Here is a 20,485-nt window from a genome sequence, read left to right on the forward strand (position 1 = left end):
AAACAAGGCTCTCCATGGGGGTTGAGGCTTTGGAAATGCTCAGGCTTCAGTTGTCAGGGCGATGGAGTGCCTGGGCCATTTCACCGCCGTATGCATGTCGCTTGACTTGACGTAATCCCCAATACCCAGAACAGCTCAGGAGCTGCACTTGCATACATTAGGCGACACGCTTTGACTTCCAGAAGGGAGCTTGAAAACATGCCAGTCCCTCACAGTTTCCAACATCAGCGGCCGAGAAGCAGCTCTTGACATCTACCAGCTGCACCGTCGCGTGTGCGTGCCGTGATCCCGTGAGATGTCCAAACACCTCATAATCAGATACTGATTTGCTTACAGGATGTAGAGTAGGAAATAAATCAGATTCCCTCTCACCCCATACAAGTCTTAGAAATTAGGCGATCTTATTGGTTCGTCTCCCCTGGCAGCCAACCATGGCAAAGTACTGTACACGTTTTAAGCCTTTTTAGAAGATTGAACGCTTCTGCGAGCGATCAGGCTCCGCCTCCCTTTCTCTTCATGCCATTCCTTGATTGCTTGCTAAATGGGCTCCCCTTCAGAGGCAAGGACGCGATCTCAGGTTGCGTGCACTTCCAATGCATTGTTGAGATCAGCGCTTCTCAAACTAGGGTCGATAAACCGCGACTTTGGGCTCTGTAAAATAATTTGAAGCCAGGCAAGCACGGCTGTTCAAATGGACGTGACTCAGGGTCACCACAAGAGGGCGCAAAATCCCCGTATGCGCACCCATGGTGCTTATGTGCTTATGTTCAATTTCAGGGTACTTCGGCGCTGCGCTGTTAAGCCGCGCTTAATGCGCATGCCAAAAACCTTGACTTTTGGCATAATAAAAGCTCTGATGGGATTGTTTTTCTTCACACCTTGTCCCAGATGCCCCAACCCGGGTCTCTTACCTCCACACGCCCTCGAATACTTTGACTCCCGCATTTGCCAGCGTGTGATCAAATTGAATTCGGTCCGCTCTCTCGGGGTCCCCGGTCTCATCTCAGGTCAAACGCTTGTCGAGTGTGTGAATTAAATGCTGAGGTTGCTCCCCTCCCTCCTTCTTGTGAAGACCGATTACTGAAAATGAAGCTCTCAATATGTCAACACTTTTAAAGATCTTTAAAAGTGTTTACACATTGAGAGCCTGAAAATCGATTTTCTAGCCAGATTCTTTTCTGTAATTATTTTTTGTGTGTGTGTGTGGTGGTGGTGGGTGTAGGGGGGCGTCACTAAGCCAACTTCCTGACCTTTTGCCATCGAGCGGGCTCAGCGTGGCGGAGTTGTGCAAAGGGCTGGCTGAGAAGCGGGAGGGCGGATGATGAGCTAATTGTTGGCACTCGTTGCACACACCGCCACGACACCCCGCCGTGGATCTCAGCGGTACCAACCTGAAATCCAATTATTATTATTTTTATTTTACTTTTTAATGTAGTATATTTCTATTCTGGTCGTATGCGATGTATATTTCACTTGTAAGCCTAATTGTGACCAGGTCACGCTCGAGTTGGATTTTATGGGGCCTGGTCCAGGAATGCAAGGTTACTGGCACCAGGATCTATAGATACAGCTGGTGGCCATCTGTGTAGAATCAGCAAGGCAGGGTAGCGGGTCAGAGGTCATCCAGCAGTCCTGGTGTGCGTGCAGTGAGGTGGGGGCGCGGGGTATAAAATTCGAGGATGGGAAGACTTGGGGGAACTGGACACTTTTGGCTAGAGAGAGACACTTCACTCTGACATCGGTTGAATGAAATCTTTTCCCAATCAGCCGTGTCACTGAAGTTTTCCTTTCCCGAGCCAGCCACCGTTCCACCACTTGCTTTTGCAGACCAGCTGACGACTGAAGAAAATTCACCACATTAGCATTGTTCATTAAATGTTATTCTTTTCCCTTTCCCTGTATAGCTGAAGAATATGCACGTGGAGCTCCCGTTAGCCGCCATGTCTCTTTCTCCCGTCGCCGTGGAAACCCCAGAGTGACACATGGAAGCAGGTACAATTTTCTCTTTTTTCTTTTTTTTCACCCACAAGTGAGCACACGCGCACACAAGATTTGAGAGACGACACAAAATCCATCAAGTAGAGGCTGAGTCAGTCAGTGAGTGAGTGGCAGGTGGACTGCGCGGCCCCCGAGACTCTTAATGAAGAGGCCTGCTTGTGTGTGTGCGTGTACGTGTGTGTGTGTGTGTGTGTGTGTGTGTGTGTGCGGGCGCGATCGATATAGCCACAACAAGCGATCTAATGGTACCACACACACGCACGCACGCACGCACGCACGCACACACACACACACACACAACACACAGCCCCTGCTGCCATCGCAGATGCTTCTTCAGGCTCATTATTTTTGGTGGGATTGTGCCGTTCCACAATTTGCATTTTCTTCAAATCTTTGCGAGTTCAAGTTGTGCAGGTTTATGTAGACCCTCCCCCCACTCCCTTCAGGCATATTGGCTTACCCCACAAAGTTCTGGATCTTTCCCTTTTCTCCACACCGGCCATTTTGTCTTAATCAGCAGGCTGCCCCATGACGGACTTGTACAATTGTCTCTTTGGTCTTCTGCCTTTCCAGCAGCTATGGCATGCAAGTGGCACCTGTCTGTGGGGAGCATGACGTGAAGCTTCTTGTGATGCTTTGCATCCAAAGGCCACCCATCAAATATGAATGAAGCGCCTCGCTTCCTCATCTATCTTTCATGCCTTTCATTTGTTCGGGCTACGGCGACCACAAAAACATTTTGGGGATGTTTGCGCTCACTTCGGCAGCAGATGCTGTGCTCTTTTAGATTTGAAATCAAGAAATAATAAGAGAGACCAGCGGTTCAAATATTTGCGCAAAAGAGTCATTTTTTTGTGACGTCATTGAGTGCAAGCTACAGTCTTTTTAATTTTGCGTCCGTCATATGTAAGCCACAGTGGAGCAAGCTAATCCCCGGCGCCTCCTTTCTTAGCGGCTTGCTCGTGCTAAATTATTCAAAACTAGCATGACAACAACCTAAAAAAACCTGCAAGGCTCTGCATAAAATATAAGCGTGAGAGCTGCATGGTAAAAGCCTCCAATTTGACAGTACGGATTGAAATATCAAAATTAGAAATGATGCTGCTCAACTCAATTTCTATCCTAAAAATAAAATGCTGCTTTTTTTTTTTTGCTTCAGTGCAAGCATTTTTTGTCCTTACCATCGGGTCTTCACTTGCAGTTTGTCTCCCGAGAGGCGCTTGCAGCGCCGAGGCACCCGACGACGGTGGGCAGCAAACGGCGAGAGCGCGTCTCGGTTCAATCAGACCCTCGGGCACGTCACTCTAAGAGCCATTACGTAAGACTTTCTTTTTTTCCCCCCTTTCTTTTGCTAATCAAAATGGCGTCCTCCCACCACGGCGCACGCCTCCTTTGAAGCAGCTTGTTTGAGTGGACGCGCTCTTGATTTAATTTGAATTGTGGGAGAAGAGGAAGTGCTGATAACCTCCTCTGACCAGGACAAATGGAGCATGGTCGTGGTGTGGTGCAGCATAGAAGCCTCTTTCAAGAATATCTTGACGTCGTTCAGCGCGACTTTCCCGCAGCGCCACGGGGGCACGATAGCGCCGTTTAATGGTACAGAACAAATGTTTTGTCGCCATTTTACCTGAATCGTAAATGTGTCCGTCCCTCGCTGACGTCTTCCTCCAAATTATTTTCCACTTTGGAGGACATTTATGCAATGCACTTTTTACCAAAATCAGAGCATGTTACCTCCCCCTGAAAAACTTTGGCTTCTGACCTCTGTCCAAGCCGCCATCCATGGTTCTGACCCCGCTTTTGGACGTATTAAGGAGACTGTCTTCCTGTTTTTAGCTGAATCGCTAGCGTAAGAAAACGTTGCACAACTTGGGCAAGAGATAGAACCACATTGTGGTTGTTTTGCCTCTGTTGATTTTTTTCCTCTTCTGTCCCCTAACAAAGCTTATGTCAGTCTGCAAATATCACAATACAAACAACCGCAGAGGGATTATTTCAACCCCCATGTGCCAGCGTGAGCACGTCCGCCCGCCCTTCTGCATGGCCGAGCAGACGAACAAGACGGGTTCGGGGAGAGGAAAATTCAAAGATGAAAACTCAAACTGCAGTCAAAGAAAAGTGACAAACTGCAAAAGAAAATTATTTCAAAAAGCGGGGCGTAAAAATGAGATACTAAAAAAAATGGAGAAAATTAAATGCAGAAAATAAGCAGAGAAAATAAAAAGGGGAAAGAATTACAAATAGAGCAAAACTGAATGAAACCTAATGGAAACAGTGCTAGCTAGCCATAGCATGCTAGAGAGGGCTGACATCAAATTGCAATCACAGCGGCCTGAAAAACCTTCGCCCCTGTTGAAGCTGATGAGTGAAAAAGCTTCCGTCACATGACCCCCGCTGCCCCTCCCCCCTCTCTCCACTGGCTCTTCTCTTCCCACGCCTTTTTAACAATCCCATGAATTATAGCACAATCCTATTGTATTTTTTATCGGCGCAGGGGCGGGCGGGGGCTGCGGGGGAACTTAATCCGCTCGCTTAGACGCGTGAATAGAAAAAGCACTTGGCCAGCCTCCGACCTGCAGGAAATGCGGCTAATGGACACTCTCCACATCGGCGTGCGGGGGCTTTGCAGCCCACAGTCTCCTCTTGGATTCAATTGAGGGTCAAAATGGAAACGCATGCAGAATCTCAGTCTCTGGACAGTTACGTCTCCTCAATCTCCATTTGGTTGCACGTTGCCCACAGTCTCCTCTGGGATCCAAATTGATGTCACACGTGCTAATGTAATCTCACATTCAACGCGTTATTTTCGACAATATCATCAATTTCACAAAATCATCTCGAGCCTTACTGTGGTCAACAAATAAAAATAAATGCCCAAGAACTGCAGAATCTGACTCCATAGTCTCCTCTTGGATCCACTTGGCTCTTAATCTCCTTTTGGATACACCTGCTCTCCCTACTATTTGTTTTCTTCTGAGAGAATATTGAAGGTCCCTGCCAGGTTTTTGCTGCTTTGTATTTGGCGGAGGGATGCGTGCATAAAAGCCTGGTTAAATCCCTCCCGGCTGTGGCGAGTCTGCCTAGCAAAAAGCCTGCATGTATGTGCATCCTTTCTCTCTCTTTCTCCTTCTCTCTCTTTCTCCTTCTCTCTTTCTTTCTCTTTCTCTTTCTCTCTCTCTCTCTCTCTCTCTCTCTCTCTCTCTCTCTCTCTCTCTCTCTCTCTCTCTCTCTCTCTCTCTCTCTCTCTCTCTCTCTCTCTCTCTCTCTCTCTCTCTATTCTCTCTCTATGCTCTCTCTATGCTCTCTCTATGCTCTCTCTATGCTCTCTCTATTCTCTCTCTATTCCCTCTCTCTCTCTATGCTCTCTCTCTCTCTATGCTCTCTCTATGCTCTCTCTCTTTATGCTCTCTCTATGCTCTCTCTCTCTCTTTTTGCTCTCTCTCTCTCTCTCTCTCTCTCTCTCCCTCTCTCTCCCCACCTCCGCATCCTCCCTCTCTCCTCCTCCACATCCCTCTTGCGGGCAGCGGCAGCACAAGTGGCAGCGTCAAGCGGTGCTTTTCTGACGCACCACCCCAAGATGAGCTTCCCTCCCGCGGGCTGACTCCCTTGACATCCGCTGTCCACCCATTTTCCTTGCTTGCTCTTCCTCCTTTAGTAACCCGACCTGCTTTGTGGCCCCCGCCCCCTCTTTTGCACCGCAAGGATTGCGCACGCTTGGCTGGGAATTTACTTGCTGGGAGTCGTCCACCTTCCCCCTTTCTTGTTGCTCTTCTTGTTTTTGGCTCGACGTGGTGTCAGTCATTGCTCCGCACTCCCTGCGCCTTTTTCTTGGGAATATTCTGCAGTGCTTTCTTTTCTCTCCCCACTGCGGGGGCTGCTGCGGATTTTCGGCGCCCTCTTCTCGTCACCGGGGGAGGGGGAGGGGGGCGAGCCACGCATCCTGGAGTAGCTGCGCCCGGATCGGAAACGGTGATGCCCACCTTGTGACTTGGGGGATCGCCCCCTAACTCGCCCCTCACCCGAGCATGGCCCCTGCCCGGAGGGAGCGCGGCAGCCGCCGCGCAGCGCTCCTTCCCCTGGCGGCAGCGGCGGTAGCCTGCTGCCTGCTGGCGGGCACCGCGCTGGCCAAGGTGTGCAACGACCGCACCAAGCGCGGCCAGGACAACAGCTGGTTCGCCCGCAACGGCGAGAATTTGCCCATCATGGTGCTCATGCCCATGAACGAGTCTGCGCTGATGAGCAGCATCAGCCAGGGCATCGAGCCCGCCGTCCAGCTCGCCATCCAGCACATGAGGGAGTCCCGCCAGTACAACTTCTCGCTCATCACTGAAATCTACGATACCGAGGTGAGCGCGCGCTTCTGCGGAGGCGACAACGCCGCGTTTGCCTCAACGTCTCAATCGAACCATGCGCAATTTGAGTCAGCTGACGTGTTGATCGGGTCCATGAAGAGACACAGTTTCCGAGCCTCACAGCGGCTTGTCCCCCATTGTGTTGGCCTTCTGCATGGAGATTTCAGGGTCAAGAGGTCTCGGGGTGATTTTTCTGGCAAATGGCCGCTGACGTCAGTGGCACCAAGTCTGATGCTGCCTTCGCCTGATGCCAAAACATCGTCAGGTCCCGCGATTTGCACAGGCGGCCGGGCGCCGCGGCCCACGTCGGGCGCGCCTCCTCTCGGAACCGTCTTCCCGATTTTCCCATCTGCAAATTGAAGGCCAGGTCGGGAATGACTAAACGAGCACTCGGTGTGAAACGAGCCGCGCACTGCGTATGGAAGTGTGTGCGGTGCCGCATCAGTTGCCATGCCAACGCAGAAGGAAGGCGCCAGTTGGACTCAACTATCCGTCCATCTGTCGTCTTTGGTGCTGTACACCAGTGGTCCCCAACCTTTTTTGCGCCACGGACCGGTTACATGTCAGAAATATTTTCGCGGACCGGCATTTATATAAATAAATAATACATTTATATAAATAAATAAATAATACATTTATAATAAATATATAAATACGATGAAATAAAATGATACGACTGACATAAAAACAAGTACAAATGACAAAAATAAAACTCACCATTACGTTGAATTAGTGGGAGCACTGAGTTTATTTCTCAGAAACGAGCCGGTCCCATCTAGACGTAAGCATATCAGAAATACGTTCAGGGCTGCATGAAGCCATTTCACATTTAAATTAGTTATTTTTGGAAGTGTTGCCCCCGAGTGCGTTGTGTGCGTGTGTGCGAGCGTTGGGATTTAGCCAGACAGATGTAAGTAATCAGTCCCCGAGCAGAGGCACTTTATCCCTTCATCCCCGTCGGTGGAGCCACTGGTCAGGCCAGTCGGGCCGGTGGGGCCTGCGCCTTAACCCTGGAGGGTCGCCATGAATTCTGTGGTCAGAGGAGCGTAGACTTGTTCTTTTGCTGATTTTTTTGGAGTAGGTAGAGGGAAGGAAGCATTATGCACGGAGCGAGGAGTTCAGTGCAGCGCTGCTCCTCCATCTTCATGTGGAATTTAGTTGAGCTGAGAACTGATACTGTAGCTGGCCGGGCTTACAGGATCAAGGCTTTGGGTGTGTGTGCGTGTGTGTGTGTGTAGGGGGGGTTCCTGGTGCTAAGCTAGTGGATAGGCTAGTCAACGCTGCCTTGACATTCCAGTACAGTCCAGTCACAATGGAGCCATTTTCTTCTGCCCTCCAGGCTGAATAATGCTCGTGTTCTGTCATCTTACATCATCCGCGCAAACTAGGAAGTAGACCCCCCCCCCGTTTGTGTTGCAACAGAATCGTCCCCTTGCCCCAATATTGAAAATAACAGCTATCTTCCGTCATTCTTCAAACCTGGAAGTAGCCGGCTACTTAAGTTGAGTTTTTCCGAGTTAGTAAGTGTTAGCTTGAAACAAGAGCGCAAATAGCACTGCATTATGATCTAATAGGAATAGTGAAGCTGACCATTTCCTCTTCCTGTGGAGAAGATGATCCCATCCTATTTCGGGATCTCCATCTCGCGGCTCTCACCGGCACTCTCTCACCCCTCTCTCTGTTGGTCCCCGGAGATCCTTTTGTGCTGCTGTGCATTGATCCCACTATCTGTGCTGGGTCGTTGCATTGAGACGCACTCAGCACTTTTGGGACCTAGAACCGCCCCCCCCTCTCATCCTTTCCCTCTTGTCTTCCCTCTTCACTGAACTTTTTCTTGACATTTAGATGATAGACGATGTCAAAAAGGTGCCGGCCACGTGTCGACCAATACGTCAAGTAAGAAAGCGGGGGAAATATCATTCAAGTTTTTCTGGAACTTGTCGTTTCACGGAGACACAGAAACTGACAAATGGGACTCAGCCATTTGCATTTTGGGCCGGGGTGCTCATCACGAATAGTCTGAGTAAATAATGATCTGCATTCCTGTTTAGAGTTGTCCGTGTGGTGAATCGTTGCACGCTGTAAAAAGTGTAATGGTGGCCTGGTTTTGTGTGTAAAACACAAACTGGCTCCTCCACACATTCAAATACGCATATGGTGTGCGTTACGCCCCGCATAAGTGCCCGGGGACGTGAGCATGTGGCGGCACCACAGCAGCGCCAGATTGCGTTTTGCAAAAATGAGCATGGCCACCTCCGTCCACCCTCATGCCGCCACCAGCTCTCCAACATTTTTCACCACACGCGTTCCCAAATTCAGGTTACCGTGACGACAAAAAGTGTAGCCACGTTTGCGCACGTTTGAAGTCGCAATGAATCTTTTGTCAGCCACCCAAGGTCTGCCCGCGGCCTCAACTCCTTTCACAATAAAAGCTGTCGCCAATGACAAAAGGGCAAATGTAAAGGTGCCCAAAACGATGCGACAGAAGGCTGGTCGTTTGACAACCTCTATAAAACTCGCAGCAGACGTTCGGCGACCTTCTCATAAAAGCGAAAACACACAAACTTGGAGGAAGTGAACAAACGGGGCAACTCTGACCGAACTAAAGTGTGAAAGTAATTGACTATCCAGCTGTGCTTTTATGTTTAATACAGAGAAATTATTAAAAATTGCAAAACGGTGTCTCTAGTTTGTCATACGAGCTCTACAAACTCTGCCTGGCAACAAGCGACTAAATTTAAGAAAGCCGTAAAACAATGTATCACCGTATATTTGGTAGGCTCCGCCGTTAGCTTGATGGATTTAGCGATACAAGCGCGGGAGGGGGCACATGTGCTTGTTGCCCCCAGAGGAGCGGCAGGCGCTTGACACCGTCGCATCCCAGAGGACGGAGATGTTTGTTGTCATGGACGCAGCTGGGACATGTTGCCACCGCAGGAGAAGAAAAAAAAAAAAACTGTGTTGTTGCTATTTGACTTCATCCTCCTCGTCGCTATCTTCATGTCAACACTTTGCTCAGCTCTGACGTGCCCACCTGACTTGACCCAAAGGGAATTGGCTTCCTCTGCTACACTTGCTTCAGTGCAGTAAAAATGCAAATTCTTGTCAATTATGTCCCGTCACTTTGGAGAAAAAAAAACACAAAATACATCCCGACATCACACGTTGCAGTAACGGATCCATGTTGCCGTTCTTTCCTTCTTCTTGTGATTGGACCATGACACAGCAGCAGCTGTTCTCATACCCTGCGCAAATATTATCTCGGCAAAATAAATTGGACATTTTTAGATTAGCGTGTATGTGTGCGTGTGAAACGTCAAGTCAGTTTTATTTAGATCGTGCTAATTCACAACACAAATGATCTCGCATGCTGCTACGACAGTTCTGCATTTGTGATTGGCCGATCTGGTTAAAAGGACACAAGGGTGGTGAGCCACATGCTGCTTCACCAAAGAATTTCTCCTCTTTGTAGCAACGTTCATTATCACTCCTTGTTGCCACGCCAATTAGCATTCTTGCAAAATAATAGCAATTAGCAAAGCCATTAACGCCATCAGAGGCGCCTCGGCGGCGCACTGGGTAGCACGTCCGCCTCACAGTCAGGAGGGTGCGGGTTCAATTCCACCTTCGCCCCTCCCTGTGTGGAGTTTGCATGGGTTGCGTGGGTTTTCTCCGGGCACTCCGGTTTCCTCCCACATCCCAAAAACATGCTTGGTAGGCCGATTGAAGACTCCAACCTGTCCCTAGGTGTGAGTGCGAATGGTTGTTTGTCTCTGTGTGCCCTGCGATTGGCTGGCAACCGGTTCAGGGTGTCCCGCGCCTACTGCCCGGTGACAGCTGAGATAGGCTCCAGCACGCCCGCGACACTCGTGGGGACTAAGCGGTTCAGAAAATGGATGGATGGATTAACGCCATCAGGATTCCCCTGAGGGTGGCTAATATAAAAAAAAAAACACACAACAAGGAGAACAAAGTGACACTAAAACGCATGCCATTGTTGACGTTTTTCACGCCTGTCAAGGCAAGGCGAAGCGACATCCCGCCCTCCACGCATGTTAATGGTGCTTGAAAAGGTAGCGTGCATGTATTAATGCAGTGCTTCTCAATTATTTTCTGTTACGCCCCCCCCTAGCAAGAAGAAAACTATTCGCGCCCCCCCTCCCCACCGTGACTATCCTAACTTGTCTTGTAAGTCGTAAAATGTTGCACTGTCGCAAACGTGACAGAAGTAACAATGAGAGCGCCACTGCCCCCTGCTGTAGTAAACGCGCAATTACACTTTATTCTAGTACTGCCAAAAAAAAAGCCTGTTTCCCAGGGTCACACGCGCCCCCCCAGGAATAGCACCGCGCCCCCCAAGGGGGGCGCGCCCCACTATTTGAGAAGCACTGTATTAATGCATGAGGCAACTGAACGGCGCTAATTGCAAGCAGATGAGGTGGCCACCCAGCAGGGAACGCTAACAGCCCGAAGTACGCTGCTTATAACTCCACATTTGGTTTGTTTTGTTTTTTGATTCCACCAAGAAACAAAGAAAAAGAGCACTCCTAACATGACAATAGTGACAGAAAATTAACGTCAATTGTTAATACCGTATTTTTCGGACTATAAATCGCGTTCTTTTTCATAGTTTGGGTGGGGGGGGCGACTTATACTCAGGAGCAAGTTATATGTGAAATTATTCACAAATTCTCAAAATTAAAAAATCCACGATGTAGTGAAACCGCGATGTAGCAAGGGATTACTATAATCTGAACTGCAACTGCGGGGCGGCACGGTGTTTTACATAAAGGACAAAGGATTCGATCACGGGATTAAATGACTTGGAGTGACAGAGATTGTTTGATCAAATTGTTGTTTATAATTATATGGGCCTGTGGAATATTTTGAAGTGAGACCGCCGTCAGCGATGCGCACCCGGCATTGTTAACATAAAGGACGATTGATGGATTTAATGATTTGGAGTGACACAGATGGTTTGATAATATTATTGTTTGTATAATACCGTTTTTTTCCGTGTATAGTGCGCAAAATTTTACTAATTTATTGTCCTAAAATCCGGGGTGCGCATTATACATGGGTACAAAAAAAAAAAAAAAAAATTTTTTATTTTTTTTAAATTTTTTTTTTTTTTTTTTTAAGTCCCAATGATCGTCACACACGCAGGGAGGCAATGGGTCACATTTTTATAGTCTTTGGTATGGTCTTAACTAGGCTGGATGTAATTTTTTTTGTTGGCGTTGATTTCTCCGACTGCCCGTAAACGCACCACCGCGCTTCGTGCGCGCACGGGACAGCAAACGAGCAGGTGATCGAGCAAGCGTCTGATACGAGAGCATTGCGGTCGCATGGAGCGTGTTTGAAGTGAACAGCAGAGAAGAAAGGCAAAGTAATGTGAAATAAAATGCACAGAACGGATGCGCAAGACACGTCAGCTATATAAAGAGCGAGAGTTGTTTTCTTCCTATTAGTTTCAATTCACAGTTTAATTAGCAGTTTCAATCAGCAAATAACAAAATGCGTATTACAGGTAATATTTTATTTCACAACACTTTGCCTTGTTCCTTTGGTCTCTGCTGTTCATCCTAAAACACAAAGGCGCTCTTTAAGCAATGCGACAGTGAGCGCCCGGCGCGCTGCGGTTGCGCGACCGCACCAAATTAAGCTCCCTGCGCAGTGCGCACTGAGGTCCACTTAAATTTTAGAAAGTACATCAGGACTTTAAAAATATCTTCTAAATTTCAGCGACGGCTCTGTCACAATAATCGGCCAGCCCGGTGCAGTTGGGCGGTCGGCGGCGCGCTACGGTTGAGCGTTCTCTCGCACGCTCTCTCTCTCGCTCTCTCTCGCTCTCGCACACACGCAAACCGGATATCATACGGAGGCCGCCATTACAGATGCGCAGAACGGATGAGCAAGACACGTCAGCTATATAAAGAGCGAGAGTTCAGTTCTCTACCTAAATCCGTATTACAGGTAATATTTTATTTCACAACACTTTGCCTTGTTCCTTTCTTCTCTGCTGTTCACTTCAAACACGCTCCATGCGCACGGAGCGCGGTGGTGCGTTTACGGGCAGTCGGAGAAATCAACGCCAACAAAAAAAATTACATCCAGCCTAGTTAAGACTATACCAAAGACTATAAAAATGGGACCCATTGCCTCCCTGCGTGTGTGACGATCATTGGGACTTAAAAAAAAAAAAAAAAATTAAAATTTTTTTTAAAAAAAAATCATAAAAATTCGGTGCGTATTATACATGGGTACAAGCTTTTTTCCAGCATCAGCATGCCATTTTTAGGGGTGCGTACTATACATGGGGGCGCACTATACACGGAAAAAAACGGTAGTTATTTAATATATAATTTATATATCATTATATGGGCCTGTGGAATAATGTGAAGTGCAACCGCGATCAGCGGCGCGGCGCGCATGCGGCATTGTTGACATAAAGGACGATCGATAGATTTAATGATTTAGAGTGACACAGATGGTTTGATAATATTATTGCTTATATGATTGTTATTTGATATAATTTGTACATCGTTATATGGGCCTGTGGAATGATTTGAAGTGCAACCGCCGTCAGCGGCGCGCACCCGGCATTGTTGACATAAAAGACGATCGATGGGTTTAATGATTTGGAGTGACACAGATGGTTTGATAATATTATTGCTTATAGAATAGTTATTTGACATACGTATAATTTATATATTGTTATATGGGCCGGTGGAATAGTTTTAAGTGCAACCACGGTCAGTGGCGCGGTCAGTGGCGCGGCGCGCATGAGCCATTGTTGACATAAAGGACGACCGATGGATTTAATGATATGGAGTGACACAGATGGTTTGATAATATTATTGTTTATATGATAGTTATTTGATATATAATTTATATATCGTTATATGGGCCTGTGGAATCATTTTAAGTGCAACCGCCGTCAGCGGCGCGCACCCGGCATTGTTGACATAAAGGACCATCGATGGATTTAATGATTTGGAGTGACACAGATGGTTTGATAATATTATTGCTTATATAATAGTTATTTGATATATAATTTATATATCTTTATATGGGCCTGTGGAATAATTTGAAGTGCAACCGCCGTCAGCGGCGCGCACCAGGCATTGTTGACATAAAGGACGATCGATGGATTTAATTATTTGGCACAGATGGTTTGATAAAGCTGTTATGTTATAGTTATTTGGGTAACTGTCAATATTACGTCAGGCCCGTTCTCAGCTCTTCGTTTGTGTTTATGTCTCATTACCATACCTATCGTTTAGCCTGTTGTTGCTAGTTCATGTCTGTTCTTGGTGTTGGATTTTGTCGAATAAATTTCCCCCAAAATGCGACTTATACGCCGGAGCGACTTATATATGTTTTTTTTCGCTTTGTTGTGCATTTTATGGCTAATGCGACGTATGTTCCGGAGCGACTTTTAGTCCGAGAAATACGGTAATTGCAATGTTGCTAGCTAGCATAACCGCAACTTTGGCAGTATTGAGCCAAAGTGCACACTGGGATGAGTGAGGGGCTATCCAAAGAGGTTGTGAATGGAGTGGAGGGAGGGATGGTGGGAGAGAAAAAAAGAGGTTCAATTGCACTCACACAGAGCACAGTTGAAAATATGATTCGGGCACGTAGGAGGAAGCGCAAAAATCAATAGGATGCCCCGTGTGTGTGTGTGTGTGTGTGTGTGTGTGTGTGTGTGTGTGTGCGTGCGTGCGTGTTGTCAGTGGTGTACGGCCGCACACGCAATCTTTTTGCAGGGGAGGCAGCAGCAAGTGTTGATTCTGATTCATAGTGTATAAAAGGCTCCCATGTGTGAAGAACACACAGCAGGTCAGGCTTCGGCATGCCGTCCACATTCTCTTTGAACCTATGCTCTCGTTTACAATTCATGCAGGTGTCAAGTTGTCTTGGCATATTAGTTCACTCACGTTGGCGCAAAGTTGAAATACTCGACGAAAATCCGAACGCAAATCGCGCTGGTTGTATTTGCAGTGGATTGGACAGCAAAATGTCGCGTCCACACGTCGTTGAGGAAAAGACGCGTCGTTCACTTCCGGAGGTTGACGGGGTGGCGACCGTTCTTCTCTCTTTTGATAGAGGGCAAATGTAAATGTCAGCCGTGTCTGCACGGGGAAAGGTTGCCCACGCTGAATAAGCCCTGACAGTTGGCGGAGGCTTCGCCAGCGACCACAACCAAAAGAAAAAAATAATAATACAAACACGCCGTCGTGGCTCACATGTTGTTTTTATGGCCTTCGTCTCGTGGGCAAGCGTAAATCACTCAAAACAAAAACACCTGCTCGTGGTTCAGTATTTGAGGGCTTGATCATAAAAAGTTAAAGTTAAAGTCCCAATGATCGTCACACACACATCTGGGTGTGGTAAAATTTGTCCTCTGCATTTAACCCATCCCCGTGTGATTTTGATCCATCCCCTGGGGGAGAGGGGAGCAGTGAGAAGCAGCAGTGCCGCGCTCGGGAATCATTTGGTGATCTAACCCCCCAATTCCAACCCTTAATGCTGAGTGCCAAGCAGGGAGGCAATGGGTCCCATTTTTATAGTCTTTGGTATGACCCGGTTTGTTTGAACCCACAACCTTCCAGTCTCAGGGCGGACACTCTACCACTAGGCCACTGAGCTGGTTAAGTGAGAAGAATAATCCATAAACGCTGCTATTGATTTCTTCAAAGTTGGCCTTGAAAGCTTCAGCTTGCTTTCCAACATGTCTGTCCACTGTACGGTCGTCATATTTAAAATATTGATGAGTTCAGAAAGACAAAAAAGTCAATATTCTCTTGACATTGTGACTTTTTTCCTCCATAATGACCTTTTCTGAGATGTCGAGTAGTTCTTGTCATGAAGTGTCCCCTGCTGCTTGTTGTGTGTTGTCTTGAAGGCCGGGCGGATGGACGGATGGATGGACGGAGGGAGAGAAAAAGGAGCTTTGAGCTGCTTTAATCTCCTTGTGATTTTGTGTGAAGAGAACATGAAACCTGCTGCGTCTGATCTGCTCTTGGCCAGATGACGCAAAGGCACGCTGAGAAAAAGAGGGCGGCGCATGCGCGCCAGGAAGGAGCTCAAACGCACCCAATAAGAAACTTGATTTCCTACGAACTCAACCAAAAGCTTTTAATCCAGCGCATTTTCAAGCAAAAAATGTGGTACGCTCGTTGTGAGCTCAAAACGTGTCCGTTGACTCGCACTGCTGCGCTTGATATCCATCCCACAATTCCGCTTGGAAGCGGCCTTCTGCTTGGCTTGGCTTCAATTTGTTTTGTCTTTTTTTTTTGCATCCTTTCAACAAAAAACAACCAAAGTCTATATATGTAATGCCTTTTCTGCTTCCTGATAACGTGTGTAATGTGCGTGCGTAGTCAGTTGCCGTTCATCCCCCGCAGCGCCAGCCGACGTCTAATTGGCTGCCGCTTCTCTCTCGCATGTGCTAGCAAATAAGGTCGCGCGTGCACATTGGGCCGTCCATCTTCAAGCTCTCGATGCGTGTTTCGGGAGCATGTTGCATGCAAGCATGAATAATGGAGGCAGGACAGTCCAGGGTTTTCCCTCAGCGTGCGCGCGAGCATGCGCGCGTGCTGCGTGTCTAATGCGAGCTGTTGTTTGACCTGCTGGCTTCGGCGGCGAGTCTCTAATAAGTCGCCCTCATCGCGCTGATTCGGCAGCGTCTTTCGCCCTCCTCCACGGCGCCGTTTCAGCCGTCAACGTGTTTACGCGTGTGCGTAATCGGTGGGGAACCTGTGATTGACAGTTCTTTGTTTATTAGTGGAGCACAGCCACATCCCCGGTTTGTAACTCAAATTATCTGCTTGATTATTTTTACTTTCAAACTTTACTTTTTTGATCATCGTACGTGTGCCGTTCAGGCTGCAAGCATCTGTGTAAAAAGTACCAGGCAACTTTTTCTTTTCTTGCCGTTCACTTTTTTTTTTTTTTTTGCCGTTAGGCACGTTGGAGCACAGCTGTACACCCCCCTCGGAGCCCTGGGCTCTCGTGTTACCTTCGGGGCGCCATGAAAAAGCGGTAAAAGAAAAGGCAAACAAACACCTGAACCCACTCTGAGGGCATTTTGGGTGGTGTGTGTGTCTGTGTAGGCGTGTGTGTGTGTGCGCGCGCGTTCGTGCGTGTGTGTATGGGGGGGTGTTTTAGAGATTTTTTTTCAAGCTTGTCGTTCAAGCATCCTGCCTTTTAAAGACATTTCACGCAGAGATGTCACAAAATGAGTGGCTCACCGGTCCGGTCACATTCCATGACATTCCTCATGAACGCCATCGTCAGCGGCCGTTGCCTTGGCGACGCTGCATGGTGAAGTGAAAAGCTCATTTCCTTGGTGACCGGAGAAGACGTGCGGGAAAATTACCACCCCACAAAAGTGTGTATGCGCAAGATTTCTTCAGCCCAGTGGCCACGTGTGCGTTTTGTCTCCCACCTGTGATGAAACACATTGTAAGCCGCGAGGTGTGATTGACGAGAATACATTTTGGGGGGTAGACGTTTCTCATCGAGATCACAGCGAAATATTCAGAAGGGGTCTTTCACACAAAGCACAGCACGCAAGAAGATATTGACATGATCATGTTGTCGACCTCGTTTCGTGAGTCTTGAATGCAGACTTGAATCCCAAAATTGAAACCCTACCCCTGATTTGCAACACTACTTTTGCAAGCGCTCATAGTCATCACGGCATCGTACACGACGTTTAAAAGCTTTGCTAAAGCCGTACAGTATCTCTCCGACGCTTCCAATGTTGCAGGGATTGATGCAATTTTGATGCATCAAAGGGGGGGGGGGGGGAGAAAGCAGCTGCATGACCTACTTAGAGAGCCGCGGAATTCTGACAACTGGTTGTATCACACAAGATGAAAAATCTGGACGTGTGTGTTGTAGCACATTGTCTGATATGTTTTGTGTTGTTTTAAAGCCTTTAACTATGTTTTGGGCCAAAAACGACTGCATAATCAAGACACACACACGAACACACACGCGCACACACACACGGATTGCACATCTTCTATATTTAAAGAAAAAAAGCAATTTTTGTAGCGACCTTGCACACAAATTAATTTTCCTTCTTTTTCTACCGCCTCACTCTTCTTCTTCTTCTTCTTCCTGTGTCGCCATGGTAACGCAGTGCCGCACGTCAACCCCTCAAACGTTGACGCCATTGTCAATCCAAAGTCGTACCGACCATCAGAGTGATTGGTGCGAATGATTTGCACCCCCCACCCCCAATTAGTCGGCGCAAACAGCACTCAATGAGTCATTGTTTAAGATTTTGGCACACCCTTGCTGAGATGGCAAACAGAAAACACGGTAAAAGCCTTACAAGGTAGGCTCAAATGTTAGCTTCAAACCAAAACGGCGAGCTTGCGTTGCCTTTTCAAGAATGACTTCTTGAAGCTTTTTTCAAGAATGACTTCTTGAAGCTTTTTTGGTGCGTTTAGGCATGATAGACAATTTTGGTGGCCTGCCACTCAGCACCCTATGTGAATTTCCACGAGGATGAATTTTGTCACTCATTTGTCATCCACCACATGCCAACATCAACCATTTATCCAGACCTTTGATAGCACGCCATGTCCAGTCCGGCTCATTCTATCTTCAGCGGGTTGAGCGTTTCATTGATGCCGAGAAGCCAAACGAGAGAACGCAAGCGAGGTTGACAGAATAGAATTGCGGGTCGCAACGTTAACCGTGGGGCCAGGATTCCTGTGAGGCTATGTCGCTAACGCGCTAACAAGATTGATGTGTGTGGACAGAAGAATCCCACAGCTGGCTGCAGGGACACACACACACACACGCGCACACACAATCCTGATCTATTTTTAAGCAAAAACACAAACGTCTTTTTTTACACGCACAGCCAGCCTCTCATTTGTCGGCTTTTCTGCGATGCATTGGTCCTTTCAGGCGGGGCCGAAAAAGGTCAACGGAAATATGTCCGCCTCTAAATGGCTTCTGTGAGATAACCAGCGCGGAGGAGAGACCACTGCTGGCAATGTCAGAGAGACGCACGCACGCAAACGTGACTCGGGTACCGAGTGCGCTCGGCCATTGCGTCCTTCCAAATCAAATTAAAGTCAAAGTGGAATTAAGTTCCGTAATGTGACACGTCGTTGATGTGACTGTAACACGAAATGTATCATTTCTTGTGATATGACATCATCGTGTGACTTAGTGTGATTGCGCAATACATAGAATACAATATAATCGGTTACTGTTTAGCGAATGAAGTCGCGGGGTAGCCACGGTTGTCCTCATGGGTGGATTCGAAAGGGCAGTTTGCTAGTCTGCCTCTTGTTATTTTCTCTGAGTGGCCTCAGTGTCGGCGTCGAGGGAGCAGATAGAAAAATTCCACTCTATCACCGTTTGACTTGATCCACTTCATCCGGCTGTCGGATCAATGTCGACTCTTCTCGGGTAGTCGGGAGCTCGCTGTCTAAATATTACCTCCACAAGCAGCGGCTTTTGACAGTCAAACAGAATCAACTGGATCTTTAAATACCAAGCAAATGAGATCAAAATATCTTACCAGCTTGATGCTAGGATAGAATGCAAAAGGCCATTGACTGGCTACAGGAAATTAGCATTGGTACCTGCTAGTTTAACACACATATGAAGTGATTAAAAATCGGCAATTTGGTGGGGGCAACAAGAATGAACCATGATGTTGTGTGTGGCTGTGACTGGTGGGGCCACTTGCTGTAAACATTGATGGATTATGCGTTTCATCTTCAGCACCCACTAAATTATCTGTCAACGAATGAAGGCTTGACTAGCTCCTTCTTCTGCTTTTACGCTTGAATCAAGATGACGCTGATTAATGACCCCGACCAGCGCGAGGGGCTACAGTTGACTTTAGTCTCAAGTGCTAGCTCTCCAATTTTGACAAACTGGCCCCCGTTCATTTGCATGCTGTCAAGTCGGCCCAAATGCATGGCGAGCTGCCAGCAACGGAATACCATGGCGCTTTCAGATTGAACAGTGTTGAACCCCTCACACACATCAACTTACTATTTCCATTTGTCACAACAAGCCTAAAACATTTCACCCAATCAAATAAAACCTGAGGCCTATTTGTCATCCTATAATAACCAATAAAGCGCCTGCCACAAAGGATTCGGCACTATGTAGAGTTAGGCGACCATGAATTTAGACGTGTATATGTGCCACTGCACCGCAGCTTGCTGATTGGAGTGGGCTCATTTTGCTATTAGATGGAGGACAGGTGCAGCTGCCTCTGTTTGTGGCGCTAATAAGACATTTCATCATGCTTAACGCCGACACACACACACACACACACATGAGAACTCCACAGTGGAGAAAATCAGCCTCAAAATCCAGACAGATTCACATCCCAAACCAAATCACGCATGATGTCAGCAAATCTTGCAAAACTTCAGCTCAGTGAGCCTCCAAAAGCGCTAGCTAGCAATAACAATACAATTCGACACTTGGGTGGGTCGTTTTACTGCATTGTAATTTGATTACAGAGTTGAATGGATATTCGATGACCTTTGAGCATGCCAGGCCGCCACGGCAACAGCATCCGTGTTAGCTGAATTGCCACGCGCCTTCACCCGTGCTATCCCTCGGCCCTGCCCCGTGCCTGCGCCCTGCCGTCAACGCCGCCCGGACCGTTCCGTCTGATGACCACCGCCGACGTTGTCGCCATCGATCGTCTCCAAATGGCTTCCAAATGCCGGGAATTAGATGATGAGGGAGAAATAAAGTGGCGTAGTATTCCTCGACGCTCGGCTCAGGACTTAAGTGCTCTCGCGACTTCCTCGTCGTACCGCAAACCACTTATTGTGTTTGGCATCTCTCTCGGGAGACTTGGGGTGGAAGACGAGTGCGGAATGTATCAAGCTTTTTGGATGAGATCATGCTAATTTATTGGGGTATTCTTGTAGAGTTCATAGAGTCTCACAAGAGTTTTGCTAGATGCCAAACTTTGTACCGGAAGCACAAGAACCGCAAAACGCCATCGGTTGCTGTCATTTTAGACCCCTGATGGGTTTATTGTGAGTCATTTTTGTATTAAATGCCACTAAATGGTTGAGTGAATTGATTTCCATCCGTGTGTGGACATTTTTGAAAGGAGGCCA

The 20,485-nt window shown here is 47.6% G+C and overlaps 1 protein-coding gene across 3 annotated transcripts in view; it reads left to right on the forward strand.

The window, feature by feature from the left end:
* Positions 1 to 1,884: 1,884 nt before the first annotated feature.
* gabbr2 (gamma-aminobutyric acid (GABA) B receptor, 2) overlaps positions 1,885 to 20,485 on the forward strand; it is a 54,344-nt gene continuing 35,743 nt past the window's right edge. Inside the window, exons 1-2 of one of the 3 annotated variants that reach the window (XM_061267334.1) lie at positions 1,885 to 1,992; positions 3,200 to 3,316. Coding sequence is in view for 1 of the 3 variants with exons in the window: in XM_061267333.1 (XP_061123317.1) it covers positions 6,024 to 6,344 (321 nt within the window). In the remaining 2 variants the exon portion in view is untranslated. Of the gene's footprint in view, positions 1,993 to 3,199; positions 3,317 to 5,469; positions 6,345 to 20,485 lie in introns of those variants that run through there. The other 2 variants (XM_061267335.1, XM_061267333.1) reach the window with 2 other exon arrangements.

The sequence above is a fragment of the Syngnathus typhle genome, linkage group LG20 (assembly GCF_033458585.1).
Source record: "Syngnathus typhle isolate RoL2023-S1 ecotype Sweden linkage group LG20, RoL_Styp_1.0, whole genome shotgun sequence".
Lineage (NCBI taxonomy): Eukaryota > Metazoa > Chordata > Actinopteri > Syngnathiformes > Syngnathidae > Syngnathus > Syngnathus typhle.